General features: G+C 44.0%; 5 protein-coding genes across 8 annotated transcripts in view; 2 read left to right on the top strand and 3 right to left on the bottom strand.

The window, feature by feature from the left end:
- The first annotated feature begins 15 nt into the window (after positions 1–15).
- LOC135793560 (uncharacterized) lies at positions 16–902 on the top strand. The gene is made up of 3 exons (XM_065304576.1): positions 16–254; positions 307–514; positions 567–902. Exons 1-3 carry the CDS (start codon positions 133–135, stop codon positions 831–833), a joined length of 597 nt encoding a protein of 198 aa, XP_065160648.1. The 5' UTR covers positions 16–132; the 3' UTR covers positions 834–902.
- A 685-nt stretch (positions 903–1,587) lies between these two features.
- Positions 1,588–4,337, bottom strand: LOC135793569 (neprilysin-like). Its single transcript, XM_065304586.1, is given in 11 exon segments — positions 1,588–1,873; positions 1,926–2,084; positions 2,141–2,391; positions 2,441–2,499; positions 2,547–2,742; positions 2,745–2,832; positions 2,884–3,249; positions 3,313–3,517; positions 3,520–3,662; positions 3,715–4,013; positions 4,064–4,337. Coding segments are annotated over 11 exon segments (2,160 nt in total). The 5' UTR covers positions 4,281–4,337; the 3' UTR covers positions 1,588–1,696.
- A 2,148-nt stretch (positions 4,338–6,485) lies between these two features.
- Positions 6,486–8,395, bottom strand: LOC135804365 (ketimine reductase mu-crystallin). The gene is made up of 5 exons (XM_065318234.1): positions 8,257–8,395; positions 7,880–8,195; positions 7,448–7,811; positions 7,176–7,385; positions 6,486–6,662 (listed from the first exon to the last, which is right to left on the bottom strand). Exons 2-5 carry the CDS (start codon positions 8,192–8,194, stop codon positions 6,589–6,591), a joined length of 963 nt encoding a protein of 320 aa, XP_065174306.1. The 5' UTR covers position 8,195; positions 8,257–8,395; the 3' UTR covers positions 6,486–6,588.
- A 299-nt stretch (positions 8,396–8,694) lies between these two features.
- Positions 8,695–10,116, top strand: LOC135804376 (uncharacterized). Its single transcript, XM_065318244.1, has 2 exons — positions 8,695–8,919; positions 8,982–10,116. The coding sequence occupies exons 1-2, from the start codon at positions 8,695–8,697 to the stop codon at positions 9,471–9,473; spliced, it is 717 nt and encodes a 238-aa protein (XP_065174316.1). The 3' UTR covers positions 9,474–10,116.
- A 588-nt stretch (positions 10,117–10,704) lies between these two features.
- ham (hamlet) overlaps positions 10,705–20,081 on the bottom strand; it is a 32,239-nt gene continuing 22,862 nt past the window's right edge. For all 4 annotated transcript variants that reach the window (XM_065318200.1, XM_065318206.1, XM_065318213.1 and 1 more), the window contains 5 exons: positions 17,658–17,795; positions 17,459–17,588; positions 14,440–14,566; positions 13,119–13,275; positions 10,705–13,046 (listed from right to left, as the gene is read on the bottom strand). In XM_065318200.1, the coding sequence (XP_065174272.1) occupies positions 11,286–13,046; positions 13,119–13,275; positions 14,440–14,566; positions 17,459–17,588; positions 17,658–17,795 (2,313 nt within the window). In that variant the 3' untranslated portion in view covers positions 10,705–11,285. The remainder of the gene's footprint in view (positions 13,047–13,118; positions 13,276–14,439; positions 14,567–17,458; positions 17,589–17,657; positions 17,796–20,081) is intronic.

The following is a 20,081-nucleotide window of genomic DNA, read 5'->3' as shown; positions in this document are numbered from 1 at the left end:
TTGTTGCCACCCACACGAAAATGTTATTTCTGACAGAATCGCCCGGCATTAGATAAAAAATAAATTCGGAATTCAATTTGATACTTTATATGTTTGACGCGAAAAAAAAAACCGAAATTTCTTCCCGAAGTTATGGGTAACACGTTGAAATATGAGGCGATGGAGCTGAGCTCGTTGGAGAAAAAAATCATCATAGAAAGCTGGCTGGCACTCCGTCGAAAACTGAGTAAATGCGGGCAAACATTCATTCTGATGTAAGATGATCACTTTCTATACGTAAATCATTTTCTGAACCGTATCGAATAGCTTCCTAGATGAGCACCCTGAATACCTGGCTCTATTCCCGATTAAATACCGCGGTAATCCTGACCTAGCCGAAATTCTAGGTCTGAAAGTAATGCGCGAGTTGTCGCGCATCATCTCCAACCTGGACGGTCTTTCCGGAATCGCTGGTTACTTACGAGGAGTCGCCGAAAATCACCAGCGTCGTCACATTAATTCAAAGGCATATGATGTAAGCCTGTATTCTCAGTTTAGCGTTTTTTTCTAAGTCTGATTGAACGCAGGATTTCCGTCTGTCTTATCTGAAAATGCTTCGTAAGCATCTCGCTGGGTACAAACACATGAGTCTGTATCTCCAATGCTGGGATAAGCTTCTAAGACTGATCAATACTATCGTGCTGGACATCATCACTGATATAGAAAAGAAAGCACCGGCAAGCCAAGTGAAACTGAACGACCAATCTGGTCAGATTCAAATCACGCCCAAGTATGAGCCAGTGGAACGCTCGTCGACAACAGTGAAAGAAAACAATACTCCTCCGATGCTTTAAATTTACTTTATCATCATTTCGGGAAGTGTAGAAAATTGTTTATTACAAATTTTTATGATGTGGTCACAACCGTTTTTCTCCGAGTTTTTTCCAGGGTCGATCAGTTATCTGGCGTAAAAGGAAAAGCGTTGAAAACTTGTGTGTGCAAATAAAAGTTTCACAACAATTCGAGCGTACCGGGGAGAAACCGAAGCCGAAGATAAATGCGAAGAAGTATTGCGAGTTTCCGATCAATATTTTTTTTTCGGCTACACTGTCGAGAGCAAAGTTCCGCAATTGTATGCCTACGACCCGAGGAGAACATTGGGTACAATAAAGAAACTTTTCGATGATTAAAGTTGTACGAATTAGAAAATTATTGATGGTGTCAGATGATGATATATGTCGATAAAAACGGTGTCTAGTTGTAAGCTGGGTTGCAGGCCGCGAGGAAAATTTATCATTTTCTTCGTGACTTCACAATGATGGATAGCGTTTTAGGAGCATTTTTATGGCCTCCCGCAGATGAGATGCACAATAACGATATGCAAATCAGAGCCGTCAGAAATATTAGGAGGCGCCACGGACGTCGAAGAGTTTCAGGGGTCGAGAACCTAGCCGCTCGTGCGTTGAATGCAGATCGCCGTCGGGTGGAACGGAGACGAAGCCGTTTGTAAAACGCTCCGTCGGCATGCACGAAGCGGATAAGCGTGAGAGATAAAGGATTTGGCATGAGGCCTGGGAAAATTCACGCAAAGCGGGGGAAAACATCTCGTACAATGAAATGTTTTATTGATGTACAAGCTCCGGGATAATACACATGTTCCCTTTCAAATAACAAACATGAAACATTGCGTCAAATCGATAAGGGTTCAGTTGTTCAACTACCACAGTCGACATTTTTCCGCGGGATTCATATTCGAACCCAGGGGACATTGAAACGCATCAGCGAATTCCGGCATGTTGCTAACAGTCCCGATAACTCTATATCGCCCAGGCGAGTAGGCCCCATGGGCGTTCATTTCCGCCGTGTACTGATTGCTTGCCTCCGTGCACCACATCTGAGAGCAAAAGTCGATATTGGCGCGTAACTGTTCATTTCGTGTCACTTACCGTTCCGTAGCCAATAAAGAACAACTGCTCCGAGGTGTAATTAGTGTCGTTGGGCAGGTCCCGACTCCTAGAAGCTTTCAAGTTATAGTATGCCTTGTAAGCAGTGCTCAAGCCACCATTGTCGGCTAGATTCTCGTTGAGTGTCTGGTTACCATTAACCTGGAAGATGAAATCAATGAATACCACGGTGAAAACATCACCTTTTTAAAGTTTACGTAAGCGTTGATTTCTTCAATGTAATATTTAGAGTACTGGTTTTTGAAACAGGTTTCCCGATCCGCAAATCCTTGTGCTGTTGCGTTGGACCATTGATTAGCCACGACAACTCCATCTGAATTGTAATCTTTGCCAAATTTATCAAAACCATGGGTTATTTCGTGTCCAATAATGGCGCCCATTCTTGCGTAGTCCAGGAGATCATATTTTCCACTGAAGAATACGTGGTTGAGCATGCTCACTGGCAATACTAAGAAGGGAGAATAAGTATGGAGTGTACTTAGTTTTATGGTACTTACAAACTCTATTGTTCCCTCTGTTGTAAAAAGCGTTGACTTCTAATGGTGACAATGTCCACCTAAGAAATTATTCTACAAATCTGTTTACTTTTAATGAGAGTTATACTCACAAATCACGTTTTTCTTGTCTCCAATTGGTAGCAAATTAAGCCCGAGTTGGAAAGCTCGTAGCCGCTGTGCGTTTCCAAAATGGTCCCAGGTGCACACTTTCATATCATCATAGTACTCGTCTAGTTCCAAAATATCTTCAACAATCTCTTCAGGATACCCCAACAGTGTAATCATTTTCTCAGCTTTTCTCTAGCTTTGTTCTTCGATTCTGTGTCCATCCATTCGGTGTTTTCTAAGACCTCCATAAATGTTTCACGTAAGTCGGCTACCAGATTGGCTGCCTATAATGTTTCTGTTAATATTTTGTTATACATAGAATTATGCTTGAATACTTTTTCCATTTTGCTCATGTCAAAGTGATAATGCTGGTACTGATGTGTGACAGCAAGACTGAAATCGATATTGCCGCTGTAACCGAGTGTTTTCCTCACACAATAATCAGTGCGTGAATAAATCGGCAGATTGTTCTTTTCCGAGAAGTCCTGCCACTGGTCGCGCATAAATTGATCGCTGTCAGGTGCCATGTGAGTAAGAAGCCTGGCGATAACGTAATTTTTCAGCTGTCGTGCTGTTGACAGGCTGTACATGTTCAACAGTCCGTAGAGCGCAGTCGTATTTAATTGTAGAACCACGGTGGTGTCTGTAATGTGCACGTCATCGCGATTTATTGCTTTGTTTAGATATTCCATCCAGTTGATCTAGAATACCAAAATGTTAGCATTTATTATTCTTGTTTTCAGTGTTTTTCTTCGTCAACGTACAAAATTGTTTCCGAATAAATTATCGGTCCATGTTTGTAATTCTGCAACTGTTGGTTCCATGGCCAACGGGGGAATTTCTGCGTCTCCTATAATTCCATCGGCAGCAATAGTTCTCATGTAATTGATAGTGTCTTCTAATTCTGAGATAATTTGCTCAGTAGGAGTAAAACGTTCGCCAGTTAAATCCCTCATACGGAAGGCTATGTTTTCAAAAATTCAAAATAAGGCAGGGCATTTGGTGATGTAGAATCTTTAGTGTTGAGATAATTTCCTAGAAAATCATTTTGGTCCCTGGGAAGGTCTGGTCTGATGCCAGATGCTTCCGGATTGTTTAATACGTCCCTTTCAATCTGCAATATAAGTTTGGATAGATTTTCGATGATATTCCTGCATTTAACTTACGTAGATTGTATTCGCTTCACTGTTGAAGAGAGATGGTTCAATTGAAAAACTGAAGAGGAAAGAAAGCCCGTACTCAGCGGTTAACTCAGCGAGCGCGTTCCAGGACAATTTAGTCTCATTGTCGTCGTAGTCCACAGTAATCGCCGGCCATTTGTGCACTTTGTTGATGAAGTCGACTTGTACGCTGTAGCCATTGTTCAGTGCCTCCATGGCGTGCACGTCCACACAGCCAGTGTAAAACGCTTTTGCTTTCTGCACAGCAATCGGCTCCTCATGATCTCGCGGTGACGTTAAAATATCTAAAAAATATTTTATAAAAAAAAGTTTTTTTTTAAGAATTTTACTCTACCTTTTGCTAAATTGTGAATTTCTTCTTGTAAAATAGCAAAATGGTCCCACAATTGTTGCCCTTCGGGTAAGGGATGCACATTTTTAAAATTCCCACACGTGAATTCGTAGAAATCATCGCAGGGATCAACGCTTTCGTTCAAATACTGCAGTTCGGGTATTTGCTGGCACGTGACAGTCACGCCTAAAAAAAGGACGAAAACCAGCGAGGAATGCATGCTGAATGCAAGTAGCGAGCAGCGAAATGCACGCGCTTTATTTGTACGTACGTCGATGCGGAATTGATGCTAACGATCAAGTGTGCTCGTGAGATAATTATTCTGATCGCCATTATTCCGCTGATCGTGATACGCCTTTGTTGTCGTACCGCCGTAATGTTATCATCAGAGTATTCCATGTCGGATCCGACCCGCGATAATTGCAAACAACAAACGTGTTTTAAACTTTTCACTAATTACACAAAAATCCGGCGCTCCATTGGCGTAAATCTAATTTTAAACCTATTTTCACTGGTTACTAGTGAACATTGTACGGCATATTTATAAAACTCAGATGGCATTTGCTGATTAAGCAGTAATTAAGGTGACGTTTTTAAACATGTGCTAGACTAGTACGAAATAATTCAATAAAACGCACGCTAAATTGGGATTCACTGCCGAATTTTTCGCAAATAAAACGCAAGCTGGAATAGCGTGTTTATTTGCCGAACGCGAGCGAAATATGTACGTGGAAATTGCGTGTAAACGCGGCGGCGGCCTTTTGAAAATCGAAAGCCTTCTGCCGATTGCCCAACCGTAAGATAAACGTGGCTGGCATAAATTTAACGAGGCATGACTAATTTTATATTCGTACACAACTAAATAAATCAATATTTTGATTTTGATTGTAATATTTGCTGACGTTTAGTACTTGTAAGTTGAAAGCACTAAATTAACAACTCAATTAGAAGTAGTTTGGGACAGTTACTGTATGTCTTGTAAGTTAGTAATTAGAATCTTAAACTATATGTGTTCAGCTGAAGGGCACTAAATAATATATTAAGTATCAAGTGGTTAAACCGGTGTTTTAGTTACGACATTGATTGAGAGCGAGGAAAACGAACGTTTAATCAATCGAGTGTTTAACAACGTTTAGCCACGTGATGCTTACGTTATTTATTCTTTTTTGACCCTATTTCCACGTTGAGGTCCTTGTATTTAAACTTTTGTGTTTTAAATCTTCGAAATTCGCTCGCACACTACTGGAAAATGTAAGGTTAATGTAATGACACGAGCAGCAGCAGCGCCTGCTTTGATTATGCTGCACCGTAGCCAAATGCGCATGCGCAATCTCTGCCTCGTGACTAAAACCCGTGACTAAAGTAATCCCTTGGCCGTCCGTCTTTAAAGTACCACTTTTTATATCAAAAAGTGGAAAAACTGGCGCTTTAAAGGTGGAAGTAGAAAGAGTACTTTATTTAAATGTAGATCTCAGGCAATATGACTGCGCGACTACTCCCACCAGTACTTGCGGGTTGTCCGCAGGTATAAAAGGCAAGCTTTTGTTGTTCTTTAAAAAATGAAATAAAATGTTGTTGATTCAGTTTCATTCTTTTCCAACACAAGTATTGCGTTTTTTTTTTATCTTTTTGGCTCTATACACTCGCATTTTTATGCGGAAAGCTTTTTTGCGAGTCGGAGGTCCGCGTTTCGTTCCCCGTAGCACTATTTTCGCACGCTGGCCCCGGAGGAATCCGGGCTTTATTGAGTTTACTTCCGCAGGCTGAGCGCGCGTACGCAAATTACAAAAACGATCCGAGACTCCACTTGGCCGGCGAATTTTCCGGCACAAAAACTGCTTCCATTTTTAATACACAGCTGTACGTATTTTTGCGCCCTGGGAAGGTCATACATATTGAGTAGATACTTAAGTCCCACTCGTTTTTATCATGATTATGATTAGTTGTCGTAGGTTGCGTCTCCTGCCGCTTCTTGGCCGTAACCACCTTGTCGCCTAGACATTTTACAGCCGTTTCATTACGTCAATTGCAATTTCCTATTTAATGGCCGACATAAATTTTATAGTCGCTTACGGTAAGATTTTAGTAAAGTGTCCTTGGTCCTATAACAATGATATCGTATGCCAAACATGAAATCCTCTCACCAAACACAGCGAATGTAAATCCACTCGTTGGCGGTTGACGCAAGCAGATATCCTTCGTCGTGCGCAATGTCGAGCCTTAATGAACCCTCCGTCGCTGTCTAATCGTATTAGCAAGCGTAAATCGAATTACACCCGAACAACACGGGTTGTCATGCTGCAGACGAGAGATCGAAGACGATGTTGTGCGTAGAGCAGGATTAGAACGGAAGTGCAATGCGATGTCTCCTGGTTTTATCAATTTCCAGTATTCCAGCATCTTATTCCTAATAAATAATAAAAAAAATCGGCCGAAAGATTTATTTGATCATGATTACATTGAATTTATATACAGATATACACAGTTCAGAGTCCAAAACGTTTTATTCCGAGATTATTATCCCGTGTTTAGTCCACTTCCAAGGACATCTGGTACCGGTTGTACACGAGCCCAGCCATGGCACAATCCTCGGAAGCCATTCCTAAAACATCGAAAAAATGAAATGCACAACTTTAAGAACCACCATAATCGCCCTGCGGTTAAATTTTATGCAGGTATAAAGATCTGCTTGCGCAGTCAACTCCTGCCTGCTTCGAAAACTTTTGAAAGCACTTCGACGACGAAGTGAATCTTGTTAGGAGGAAGTTTTGAAAATACTTAAAACTTTCACCACTGTGATATATATATCTAAACACGAATGTGGATGTAGGATGTACAGATGTAAAGAGCATTTGTAAAGATTTTCATAGTTAGTGTAAAGCTCATAAATCAGTTTTAAAGCAGTCCCGACTAAATGGAGCATGAAAGGCTGTAATCAGAAGTCTCCGCCGCGCAGCGTTAATAACGGAAATGAGTGTGATTATTCCGACTGCGCTTCGCTCAAGTGGAAAACTCGGCGAGGCTACGTGATACTGTAAATTTAATTTAATACTCTACGTGTATCTTTGAAAATTTAATAAAGACTAGTTTTAAGATGTAGGAAATTTCATCTTACCGAGACTCTGGAAGATTGTAACTCGCGGTTTGTTAGGTCTCGGCACCACGCCTTCGATAATGCCACCAAGTTCACCCTTGATGTCCACCCCTTCGGCGAGAATATCCTTCATCTCAACAGCAGCGTTTTCCTCTGAATCAACGTAGAGATCTGCTACTTTGTACACAGGTAAACCGATCTCTTTTACTTGACCTTCATAAACACCAACGGCTGTGAAATTAATAGATTTATACAAAGTGCAATTGAATGTGATTGATTTTTATAATGTTTACCATTAATATGAACACCGGGTTTAATCCAGTCCAAATAGATCAATGGTTCGAATGACGATGTAGCTGTTATTATCACATCGGCTTCCTCCAAACAATACTGCAGTGAGCTACTCACAATGCACAGATTCTCCTGGAATATCATGTTCAATTGAGCGCTCAACATGTGCGCCCGCAGGATGTTATGATTCCATATGCGGATCTGTTGGAAATTAAAATATTTCTTGAACGCCAGGGCGTGAATTTCCGCCTGTGCACCAGCGCCCAGAATAGCAAGCACCCTGTACGTAGGTGGGAGGAATTGTTTTGTTGCAATTACAGACGCGGCCGCGGTGCGCCATTTTGTAATCTCAGTCCCAGCAATAATCTGTCGTTAATATAAATATATATTAATATGCTATAATGTAACATGTAAAAAACGGAATATTTACTCACCGCGTTCAATTCGCCGGTGGTATCATTGAAGATGGAGATGTTTGCCATCAGATTCGGTAGAGGTCTGGGTTGTAGCGTGTTATCTGTAGCGGTGACCATCTTACAGGCAAGAACGCCCGCGATACCATCGTGTAGATATCCAGGCATCATGTAAAGGGTGAGACCATCGGGGGTGGAGGTAACCAGTCGTGGTGGCTGGATGGCTTTCTTCAGAAACTGCATTCTGAGGGCCGTTTCGACTGCCTTGCAGGTGTCATCCCAATTGAGGAGTTTCTTCACCTTCGATTCGTTGATATATAAAATTGAGTCGTTCATTCTGTGAGAAATTATATAAAAATCAATTAAGAATCAGTAGGTGATTAGAAATATCTACTCACTTGTATAGAAATGCGACTTTTAATCAAGAAAATAAGGTCAAGTGAAGCAGCGTGTGACGGATGCGATTCCGGATTTAAATTTGAAAGATACAAACTGTCAACCCTGGCTGGTGGCGGCGGCTGTCGGCGAATATGCACTACTTCTGGTAAATTTCCTTCACTTGGTAAGTTGCGGTCGCTTGCAGCTGCTGTAGCGTCTGCAAGAGTATCACACAACAACACAACCTACTCTCAAACGTATCTGGTCCTCGCGTAAGTTTATCTAATCTATTTTGTGTAAAAAAGCCGATAAATCGTCCACTGTATACACGCGTAAATCGCTGCTGACATAACCTTACAAACGTTATTTTCGTATAGAACTCGTGTTGAAATGTTTATTAAACAAATGTTGACCGCTTGTAACCATAGATATTGTTTATTGTTGAGTAGAGTTGAAAAATGTCTTTTGATCCTGATGAGGACGATTTGGATTTGGCGATTGCCCGCGAATTGGGCGCGTCTAGAAACATCCAACAGCTACAACAGATGAACACTGCCGAAAAAGAGCTGCAGAATCAACTTGCAAGCCATAAAGCCTACAATAACAAGTGGCAAGCCACTCCTGCTGTAAGATCAAGGCAAGCAAGAAGAGCCAAGGCCAAGTTACAAGCACTGGAGCATGGGGTTTGATCAAATTTTTTATATTTTAATTTGCGAATGAATAAAACTATTTCTTTATATTGTAGGTGGCTGATGAATGCGTGGCATTGCCAAATAGCCTGAATGACATGGACTTGGATGACCAGATGAGTACAACCACCAACAACAGTGGCAGCACTCATAGCCTCAACTACGACGCCGACTTTGACAGCAGTAGCTCCGGAAACATCTGCGATAATCGCCATACTCGCCGACGCCGCTTCAGGAAAAACGTAAATGGCACGCCGGGGCTAAATTTCCAGTCAACAGGCGACTCAGATCATAGCTTCGCGTGTAGTTCTGACAGCACAGCCGCGGATTCCGCGCTATCAAATTTTAGTACAATGTACAAACAGAGACACACGGAATTCTCAGAGCAACCTAACTTACCACCGCTAAACTTAGGACAAGTCACATTGCCGCCGATACCTGGTGTATCCGCCCCAGCGTATGTCTCACGAGGAAGGACGCTGCGTGCGCAAAGAGCACGCGGCATGCTGATGGCCCTCCGAGCCCAGCGTCGTTCCGGCTATTACTAAATCGTTTATTATCCTCATAAATTTTCTGTCGTTTACTAAATTGTCTAAGATTCGATTTGAGAGTTGTTTTCATTTGTTTCAATCGCCAGGAATTGCGATTTGTTTGTTTTTCTGTCATTATTTGCTTTGACAATCTAATATTTTACTTTGAATAACCGCCAAGATGATCAAGCTCTCGTTCTATGAACTCTTCCTGCGCCTGGTGCAGAATTATTTAATTTACGTAGCTCTGACGAGATTTTGGAAAATGGTCTCGCCCTATTTGATGGAATTATTGGCGCCAGAGATTGAAGAGCGAAGCGCAGAGAGCGAAATGGAAAGCGAAAATGAATAGACTTTCCACTTCCAAGGGGACACAACCCCTACAATGCGGGTGGGAAAGATTAAAGCGTATTTTTACGATTTTTTACATTTTCTACATGTCTGTAGGATTTTGAATAATGTATACAGTAAAATTCATTTGAGTCCGATTAGTGTCGCCATCTATTAGCATGCATTATTCTTGTTTTTTAAATGCTTTAATTTTTGTTTTGATCACAGTTGCTGCTGTGTATTGATATTTTTGTTTTTTATATGTCAAAGATTATTTTTCCGATTTTGGGTAAAAAAAAAAATGGAATTAATACAGCTAATTACGAGCCTATTCGAAAACTTCTTCTGTTCTATTATTAAAACCAAGCTGAGGACCGTGTCACTAACATTCCTGAATGAAATTATGGCACCGAAAACCTCTGGCTGGATTGATCCCAATCTTGAAGACGAAGTTGAATAGATCCCTCATCAAAACGCATCCAAAAAGTGCCAAAAACATCCAGCATATTCATTTCTTCGGTATTGTCTTAAATGAACCTTGAAATACACATCGAAAATCACTAGTGTAATAATAATTTGTTTATTTGATTCGATAATAATGCATTATAATAGTTGATTAAGTCATTATCATATCGAAAGTTGAATGCAATACGTAATTAATTAGTGCGTCGCGTTCCAAATCTCGCATTTTGATTTATTGCATGCATGCGAAGAAGAGTGAGTGCGTCGAGTCACAATTGTTGAGCGTTGGGTTGCGTTTAAATTTGATGCGAATTTATTATTTATTCCGAACTAGAAGTAGAGGGAGGAGCGAAGTCGCGTTCTTGTTTATTTACATTCCGCGCTGATAAGACATCAAAACTCGTCGGCGAGAAATCAGTTCGTGTGCGCGTGCCGCAGAGAAAGGAAACAAAATTGGTTTGTCGAAAAAAATAAAAATAAATATATTTGTGCCATTAAATTGTACGATTTGGCGCTCCCCCGCGCTCGCGAAGGAACATAACATAACCTTTAAATCATCATAAAAAAAAAACCGTTAAAGCAACATCGTCAATTACAACGTCCTCCTCCTCTCACGTAAGTAGATAAAGATAAGTAAATCTTTTTGTTGAAGTCTTAAATTTTAGAAATTCAATTCAATCCTTAAATATATATCATTCTTACGGCTAGTATGCGTACGTGATTCTCTACAATTGTTTTTATTTTATACATAATTCGATTGTTTCTTGTTACTTAAATTTACAAACTTGCGACGATCATTGCGCCGTGATAAGGTAGGAACTTCTTAACTAATTTCTTCGTCCGTCGATACATTCGAAGACTGAACTCTAGCGCAGTGTACAAGTGTTTATCGTTATCTACCGAACTATCGCTACGTGTGCTCGGCGTGTGAACTCGAAAATCCATGGTATGTACAGAAAAATTGAAGCATTGCATTGAAATCGTTTGCAAAACAACGTATATGTACATGCGATGTGTGCGTGTGTCCTGCGTCTAGTGTTAGGGCGTGATGGTGCTCGTAATGGCGTTGTTGTTGTTGATGATCTGCGCGTCGTGCTTCTCCTTGGCGTTGCGAAACTTGGAGAGGTCCTCGACGGCGGATTCGTAGTTCTCCTCATCATCATCCTTGTCAGCCGGGCAGAGGGGCGGCGTGTACAACCGGAAGTGATCATGCGCGCCACCTGTTACTTTACCCATAAAACTACGAATCTCCTCGAAGGCATCATCGCGTTCCGCTTCTTCACGGTCATTCTCGGTGCTTGATCCCGGGGAGTCCGCCAGGGGTACACCTGCTTCGTCGGCCTCGTGTTTTTTAAGATGGCGGTCGAGGTTGGTCTGTTGTCCAAAGCAGCGCTCGCATAGTGGGCACTTGAAGGGTTTTTCTTTGTTGTGGATGTTGCGTACATGTCGCTGCAGGTTGGAGGAGATCGAGAAGGAGCGCTCGCAATACCGGCATTTGTACGGCTGCTCACCAGTGTGTGTACGGAGGTGGCGTGTGAGGTTGGCAGAGCGCGGGAATACCTTGCCGCAGAATTTGCAAGCATAGCGATCTTTGATCTTACCACCTGCTGGAGGTAGGCCGAGAGCAGGCGCGCCCATTGCGTGATGTGGTGGTTGTAGCGGGGGTGAGGCTAGATGGTGGAAGGCAGGACGCATCAAGTCCAGACGAGATTGTGCGTGCGCTCCCATATGTGGGAGATGGCTACCTAGACGTGGAGGAAACGCTGGGCCCAGAAGGCGGTCGGGGGAGGAAGCCGCCGGGAAGGGGAAATGCGGCCGGTAGAGGTCCAGCAAGTGCATGGGATGAAGAGGTCTTGGATTAAACAACGTGGGCAGGTCACGCTCCTTTTCATATGTGATGTCATGTTTGAATTTACTGCCGTCTTTCTCGTCGGGAGATGAGTAGCGTTCGGGGCTCTTGGGGCTGTCACGGGGACGTTTCTCCGCTTTGGGGGACTGCTCCTCGACAACCTGCGGCGGGTCCCTGTTACTGTCCTCCTTCTTCCAGCTGAGGTCTAATGGTTTATCTTCCTTCTCAACCTTCACCGGCGACAGATAGTTCTCGCCGAAGTCATTGGCTCCACCCTTGGAAAGATCTTTGGGCGCTTCGTCTTCATCAACCTCCATCTTTAAATTCAATTCAGTTCTAGCCGGTTTCTTATCTTCGACATTCTGCCCCTCTGATTTCACCTCGGTCTTGACCATCTTGTGCAGCAAAGGTTTGACATCCTCTTCAGCCTGTTGGCCAGCCGCCAACTGATCAGCCTGCAGTTTTCTTAGTAAGAGAGCAGGATTGAAACCCGGATACATTTGCCCCAACTGCGGGTACGGATACGGAAAGAACATGCCCTGTGGGCGATAGAAGTTCTGATTCATCTGGGTTAATGCAGTATGGGGCATACCAGATGCGGGTGCACCTTGCGGCGGTAGTGGCCGTGGCGGCGCGTTGGCCGAGTCGCAGAAACGGCTGTGCTTCGACAGGGCCATAGCGGTTGGGAAGCTCTGCCCGCACTTGACACACTTGATGTTCATGCGGCAGGTGCTGTGCATACGCCGGTGGCGGCAAAGATTTGAGAACTGTGTGTACGCCTTGAAGCACACGTCGCACTGGAAGGGTTTCACGCTCGAGTGGATGTGCGTGTGCTGTTTGAGTCCCGACGAGGTGGCGAAGGTCTTCCCGCACTCGGTGCACGCGTGAGACCTGGCACCCACGTGACGCGTACGGATGTGACGCTGGAGGTTGCTCGGATCTGTAAAGACCTAGAGAAGAACGGGAAGGAAATCATGTTTAATCAGAAGATCCACGCACATTTGAAGCATACTAACACTTACCTTATGGCAGTTTTCACAGTGGTATTTCCGGTGTTCACCGTGGATCAGTGATCTATGGCGGATCAAGCAGGGTTTGTAAGCGTAAGCTCTCGGGCACAGGTCACAGCGGAATTCGTCCCTGCGATAACTATGCTTCTGAATCAAATGGTCATCCAATCTGGAAGTGAAAATACCCTAAATTAATTTTCGATATTCCACAACACTCTGTATATCTTTTGCTGGTTAGCTGGCGAGCGGTGACAAACAAAAACAAAAAACAGGAAAACATCGCTTAATGAGCGCTGATGAGTTCCGTTCGGATTTGATGACCGGCCCCGACGAAACGCAACGCCAGTATTATCGATGCGTTTTTGTGGCGCGGCGGAGGGCGGTCGAGGCGTGGGCGGCGGGTTAATAAAGTGTCGTTTCGATATGAATTATTAAATAACCAAGCGCACACACCGCAGCCCCTTATTTTCATATTTTTCACATAAACGCGCGCGCGTTTTTCCGATTTTCCTCGTGGCGCGGGGCGCTTTTTTGTCTTTTTATTGGAGCGCCGATTGATTAGAGTGTCGTTTCCACTTTCCACTTGAATCGCATGCATAATTAACGCGTGGCGTCGCGACGACAACCAACAAAACGATCCCGCGACCATCGAATTAATATTTTTTTCGGCGCCTTGTTTTGTTCCGGTGTGTAACAACCGCAAATATTTACGTGGTTGGTGGTTATTAGCCAACGCAAGAGGCATGAATTCATGAATTTTTCGGCGATGGTTTCCTACCACCCGCCACACCACGACGGGTGGGTGATGTTTTTTTTTTCGTATTTATTTTCACAATATTTGTCGGTGGCGATAGGATCACATGGCGTATTTACGCCGATTAATTATTAATCCGCGCGCGTTTCATGCTGCCGAAGAGGCGAGCTGATTAACCGCGTGCGATAACGATGTGAAAACGATGCCACCAAAGCCGGGGGCGGGCGCGCGCGCGGTAAAAATTGGAATAATTATAGGTAAATGTTCATTTATTATTTAACCGAATATCTTGTTTCACGATATGGCACTTTTTGTAGGGTTGGCGGGTCATGAATTATGCAAACGGCAAAAGTGCTTCAAACTGTTCAAATAAATGCATTTTGTTACTGAAGTACACACAATTTGTTGAACTGCGCTGGTGTAATAAATTGAGTTTTTAAAAAATAATTCACGAAGAAGTTGAAAAACATGCATGAGCTTTTGACGGAAAGTTGAAACTTTGTTTTGGCTAAGAATTTGAACAGTAATTCACACCGAATTTAAATATTTTAAATATTCTGAAGATTTAAGATGACTTACGCTTCGATGTCCGTGAAGGGCTGATCGCAGACGCAACAACGCGACTCAGCGTCCTCGTCTTCTTCGGTGTCACCTCGAATACAAATATCGTTGCTCTCGTCCTCGACTGTGCCGCTATGTTGCGATGCTACAATAAATTTAAAAAAATTAAAATTTGAAATTCACTCACACTTCACACAATATTTAAAAAAAATTATTACTTCAGCGAAAAATTTGAGAGAACTTTATGGGACAACCGCGCGTCACAGAAGACGCACTTCGAATGAATCCGGAAAAGTCGACACACTCACGTCGCCGACAATAGGCAATGATAATAATCACCGCGCGATATGGGCACAAGTGCACGCGGGGGTTGGTCGGCCGGCGGTCGCGGGTGGGGTGCGTGTTGATGTTTGCCCGAGTGTGTCCGTCGCGTCCACCACGCACGCAAACAGATATATCTTCTCAAATATGAATATTAAATACCACTTCATAGTGAATATTTTTCGGAAGAAAAAATACACTTTTTGACTTATGCAGTAAGTGCAAAACAAGTTTTGCGATCATATTGGATCATTTCCAAATTGAAAATTTGACGGTAATTCAACCGTTATTGTTCCCGATTTCGGCGTTTTCACAGCGTAAGTGGTGTGCAGGTTGAGGAAGCGGTGGCAGTTGGTGGTGCCTTATGGCACACTTGTTCCACCTCCGTGCTTTTCGCTCGGCCATGGTTCGCTTCGGGAACGCTTTTCCCATCGTTCGCTCTCCAGCAGCGTCGCTTTGTGCATCGTTGCGTCGCAACCGTCTTAATTAAATTTACACCTGTTTGCATCAACAATTGCTAATCTATTACTTTCAACTATAACTTTATAACGACGCCCAAGTGATATTGAAATTTTATTTAAGCTTTAATAGCAAATCAACCAAGTTGTACATATTTCATTATTCTATAGAATAGTTTAAATCACCGTAGAATAATTGGTAAAAAAATTCATAAAAATTTGTGATTTTTTGGCTTTGAAAACGTAAAAATTAAAAATAATTTGTACACCGCACTGATTTACGCTGATATGAGAGTAGTAGTCGCATAGTTAAATTTCTAACGTAATTATATTTATCAGGAAGGAAGATCGCGGTTTTTTGCCGTTACAGTTCCCACTCGATTAGAAATTTAAATGCGGCCGTGTGCCATATGGCTTTGTTTTCGCGTCGCGAGGGGACAGATGGATGCATGCCGGATACACGCGAAGAGTTTGACTCGCGCACCTGACTTTTTCACCTACGACCCCCATTTCGATGACCGTTGCTTCCCGTGATTGCGTCCTGATTGCGCCGCGCGAGGTACAAACAAACACGGGGCGCACCCGCACTCGCCTATCAAGGGGGTTAAATGTCAATCACTACGCGCGCACAACTGCCGCCAGAAGTCATAATTTTACAGCAAAACTAAAAAAAAAAATTACATGCATATGCATTAATCATCCCCTAAATTACCGCCCAATGATGGCCAATAAAAATTAATCGAGAAAACCAACTGTTCTATATTGGGTGGTTGGTGCGACAACTGGAATGAAAGCATTTCGGGGCGAATTGGCGAAAATCCGTGTTCGAACACCCCCGGATTACCGCCGTACATGCCGCACAAACATTATACCGCCGCTAATCTGCGACAATGCCTTCGAAAAGGGGTGGAACTGTGAATGAAAATGTGACATCTCTATTTATTAATGTTCCCCTGGCTTCGTTCCGGATTAATCTGCGATTATACACTAAAAAGCGTCATTTCTGCCATGTGCGATGCAACACTATTAATTATCACCAGCACAACTGATGAAAAATCAAAAAAATCCATTTTTTCAAAGATAATTTAAATTTTTAAGTCGCACGTAAATTTTTTTCGTGTTTTCGTATCTGTTTCGCAAAGATAAGTCAGTAAGGGATGTGGCAATGGGGTGTGCACCCCTGGCGACCACCGTTACACATGTAGGACAACGCACGTATCATTAAGCATCAACGCAAAAGGCACGCACGGCGTGTAAACAACCGACGTCATCGTCGCGCCGACAAAAAAAAACACACACAATAACGCGAGGAATCAAAAGGCGAAAAGGGTAATAGGGGGTGTCCCAGGCTGGGTCGGGGCGTGCGGCGAGCATTAAGCCGTGATTAATCTGATTAACTCTCGGCGCACAATAAAAAAAAAGCGACGCAAATAGAATCGGAAAACACGCGTCGAAAATCGACTGCGAAATGGGAATTGTGCTCGTGTATCTAATGGAGACATCAGCAGCTGTGCCCCCCGCCAACCCCCACGAGATGTGATCTGACACCCAACACACCACATGATATTAGTGCTAATACCACCCCGACTGAGCCATGCGAATGAATTAATTTCGAGATTTTGATTTGGATTTAAACTCGGCTGCGTTTTGAAGAGTTGTGAAATGATATCCAAGGGATTAAAAAACAAGGGGTGGTTGCAAGTTTAAAGTTGGCCTTTTGGATCAACTGGAAATTGAAGAGTTGCCAGAGAGTGAAATCAAGTTGTTCTTCCACATGATTACGTTTTTAATGATGCACTTGAGAATTTTAGCCCCGGAGCGCGCTGGAAATGCACAAATTTGTGTTTTATGGGGTTGTGGATGTCAGTTAGGCACCTCGCGGATAGATAATTGGACAGGTGGTCGAACAGGAAGAGCAGGCCCCGTTTGCCGTTACTCCTCGGAAGTTGCGTTCGAGGCGCGCACGCGACCCAACAATACGGGAACACCGATCAAGCGAGTCTTTTCAGTGAAAGGGTCGCGTCTTTCGCGGGCGAAATGAAGCGAGACGAAGTGAAGCGAATTGTGATGAATGCTAGTGCGCGCGCGCGTTTCCGTTCGCGTGCCTTGTGGATTGTGAAAAGATTTCCTTCTGCGCCCGACTTCCTCCCGAGTGGTGGTCAGCGAGGCAATTTGCATGATTAGCCACGACTTCCCGTCCATTCACAAAAAACGACTGCTTGTATATATTGAGAACTGATTTTTAAAATGCAACCTACCAGTTTCACGATCACTGCGGTCATCAGCGGAAACAGAATCGCCATACAATTCCTGTAAGTTGAGAGGGCCTTTCGGCTCCAGCACGAATTCGCATCCCTGTTGGATTTCTCGGATGGTAGCATACCATAACTATAAAAAAAAATTAAAAATAATCGGTTAAAATGTGAAAAATAGAAAAAAAATGTAATTTGCTGTTACCTGACCGCCTTGGATTAAATGAGTAGTATTGGCGGATGTTTTGCTCGGCGCTGGTTTGATAAACTTCATCCAGTTCTTTGGCTCGATGGACCCGTCCAACCAACCACTCCCACTGCCGCTACCATTGGGAAGAATCACCTGCAAGAGCACATAACATCAAATTCAGCGCGTTTCCTCAAACGGATTGATCTCAGCAATTAGAGGGTTGTAAGTGGTGAGTGGAGGGACCGCCCGCCGCCCCCCAACGGCTCCACTCCATTTAGTCATTACGCACCACCCCGCCGCCGAGGCTGGAGCACCGCCCGACCGCATCGTTACGGCATCGTCGAGTGGCGGCGTTTAATTTCGCTTTATTTTACACTCGCTTTTTTCGCTTTCCTGCTGCTCTTTGTGCGGTGCACCACGAGTGCCTTGCGCTTTTCGTCGCGGCAGAGGGGACGCCCGCTTGGTTGCACGCGGCCAAGTGGATCAATTCATTTCTTCGTTTTCTCTGCGTTAAACGGCGCGTTTAGCGCGCCGGCGGTGGCGCATCGTTAGGCGCGCTCAACTTGAGGGAAGCTGATACGCGTTTTCCACATGTTTAACTCGGGAAATATCAAATTTTCTGCTTGTGCGCTTCGAAATCACAGACAGAATCATTACTTGCAAGAAGTTTGCTTGCTCTTCATAATCCGAATGAAGAAATATATTCAGGTTTCGTGCGCATAGTGCCACCTGCTAACGCGACCAGGTAGCGGAGTTACCTGCGTGTTTTGTTTGTTACCTGCGCCGCTAGATGTCTCCACGCGACGATAATACGACTTCGGCACAATAATAACATCTTTGTCGCTGCCAACTTCCAACTCCTGCCAACTTCTCTGAGTCATTTTAATTGGTCTAATTATAAAAGAAAAGAACAATTCGAACATAAAACTTTACAACCGATTGTTACGCCGTCGTCTGCGTTTTGTTTCGCGTGCGTTTTGCGTTTCAATTCCTAATTATGCCCGCGATAGCAGCCGCACGTATTTAATATTAGATTAAGATGATTTATTTCCTTTTGTTCGGCCGCGGATCGATTTATCTTGCGATGACTAGAGGAGCCGGCGACGTCACGCCATGCGCCATCCGCCCGGCAGAGATTGAGAGATGATGTTTCCATGTTTCGCGAAGGAGAAACGTATTTCCGAAACGTCAGAACAAGAGCGGCGATAATTGATCGTTGAGATCATATTTTCGCCAACAAGTGAAGCGACGCGGAGCGCAGCGGGATGAGGGCCGCGCGCGCCGGAAACGTCGAAGCAACAACTTGCCGGGCGCACACGACCGCCGCCCCTCACACACAAGATTTATCGCCAACAGACACGAAAGACGCAAACCGAAAAAAACGAAAAACAATGTTTTGCGATAAGAAAAAGAACTCATCAGGAGCTCGAGGAGGAAATGATGTTGGGGCTTCAATCCTTTGTGTGGCACCCATCAAAAAACATTGATTAAAACCCTGACCGATGTCCAGGGCGTAGATCGGGCGGGTAGTGTCAAGCGTCATACCGGCGGGCGATTAAATGGCATGAAATACGAGCACAATTTGTCGAAGCCGGCCCCGATGTGGCGGCGCCGAGACGTAAAACACACGACCCGAGAAGCAATTACCACTCGGGCCGATTTATCGACGCTTAACCCTTGGCCGGGAGGCGCGCAAGAAACGCCGGCCCCTTTCTAATTGCGCACGACCTCTCGCAAAAATTCCATTTGTCTCCGGATGAGACTGTATATCAAATGACAGCTGCCAATGATTGCCGACGGTGACACCCGCGAGCCGCCCCCGTTTGAAGAGTTGATATTAAACGCATCGCGACAATGATGCGCATTAAATTCGTGTTGCGTACGCGTGCGGCGGCAGCAAGGTCGAGGGGAGCGGCAGCTAATTGAAGTGTATAAATCATCAGTCCCCGAACATGTGTTTCAGCGCATCGCTACATTAAGATTCATAATTTTACGACGACGACGACGGCGACGAAGAAATGTTGAGCGTAATTAAAATATTGCGTTGAAGGGAACAGGCAGGGTGTGTGTTGGATCGAATGTCGACCCCGACAAGTTGCATATCAATAGAAATAAATCGAAATAAAGACATATTGTCGCGCCAGCACAACGGAACAGATGTTTCCAATATCCCGCCGATATTCGGACAAATCCATGCGCGCTGTTAACACGCATCATAAAGGTCAAACGCATCAGGAGCTGGGGGCAGGGGTTGGCCCCACGAGTATTATATATATCCTCGGGGCAAATTGCGCGCACAGACACCGCAATTTGATCACAAGTCAAGCCAATCACTCTCTAGGTGTATATCGGCCAAAATTGTTTCGATGAAAATATCTCTGCTCTTGAAGCTTCGCGTATGCGGGCATCGTTATCGCCAGCGTGCGGACAGTTGTCGCA

The sequence above is a fragment of the Atheta coriaria genome, unplaced genomic scaffold (assembly GCF_025399875.1).
Source record: "Atheta coriaria isolate IRGN ID8LTWV9N9 unplaced genomic scaffold, Caltech_Dcor_3.1 hic_scaffold_1_pilon, whole genome shotgun sequence".
Classification (NCBI taxonomy): domain Eukaryota; kingdom Metazoa; phylum Arthropoda; class Insecta; order Coleoptera; family Staphylinidae; genus Dalotia; species Dalotia coriaria.
This window is presented reverse-complemented; position numbering and strand designations above follow the sequence as displayed.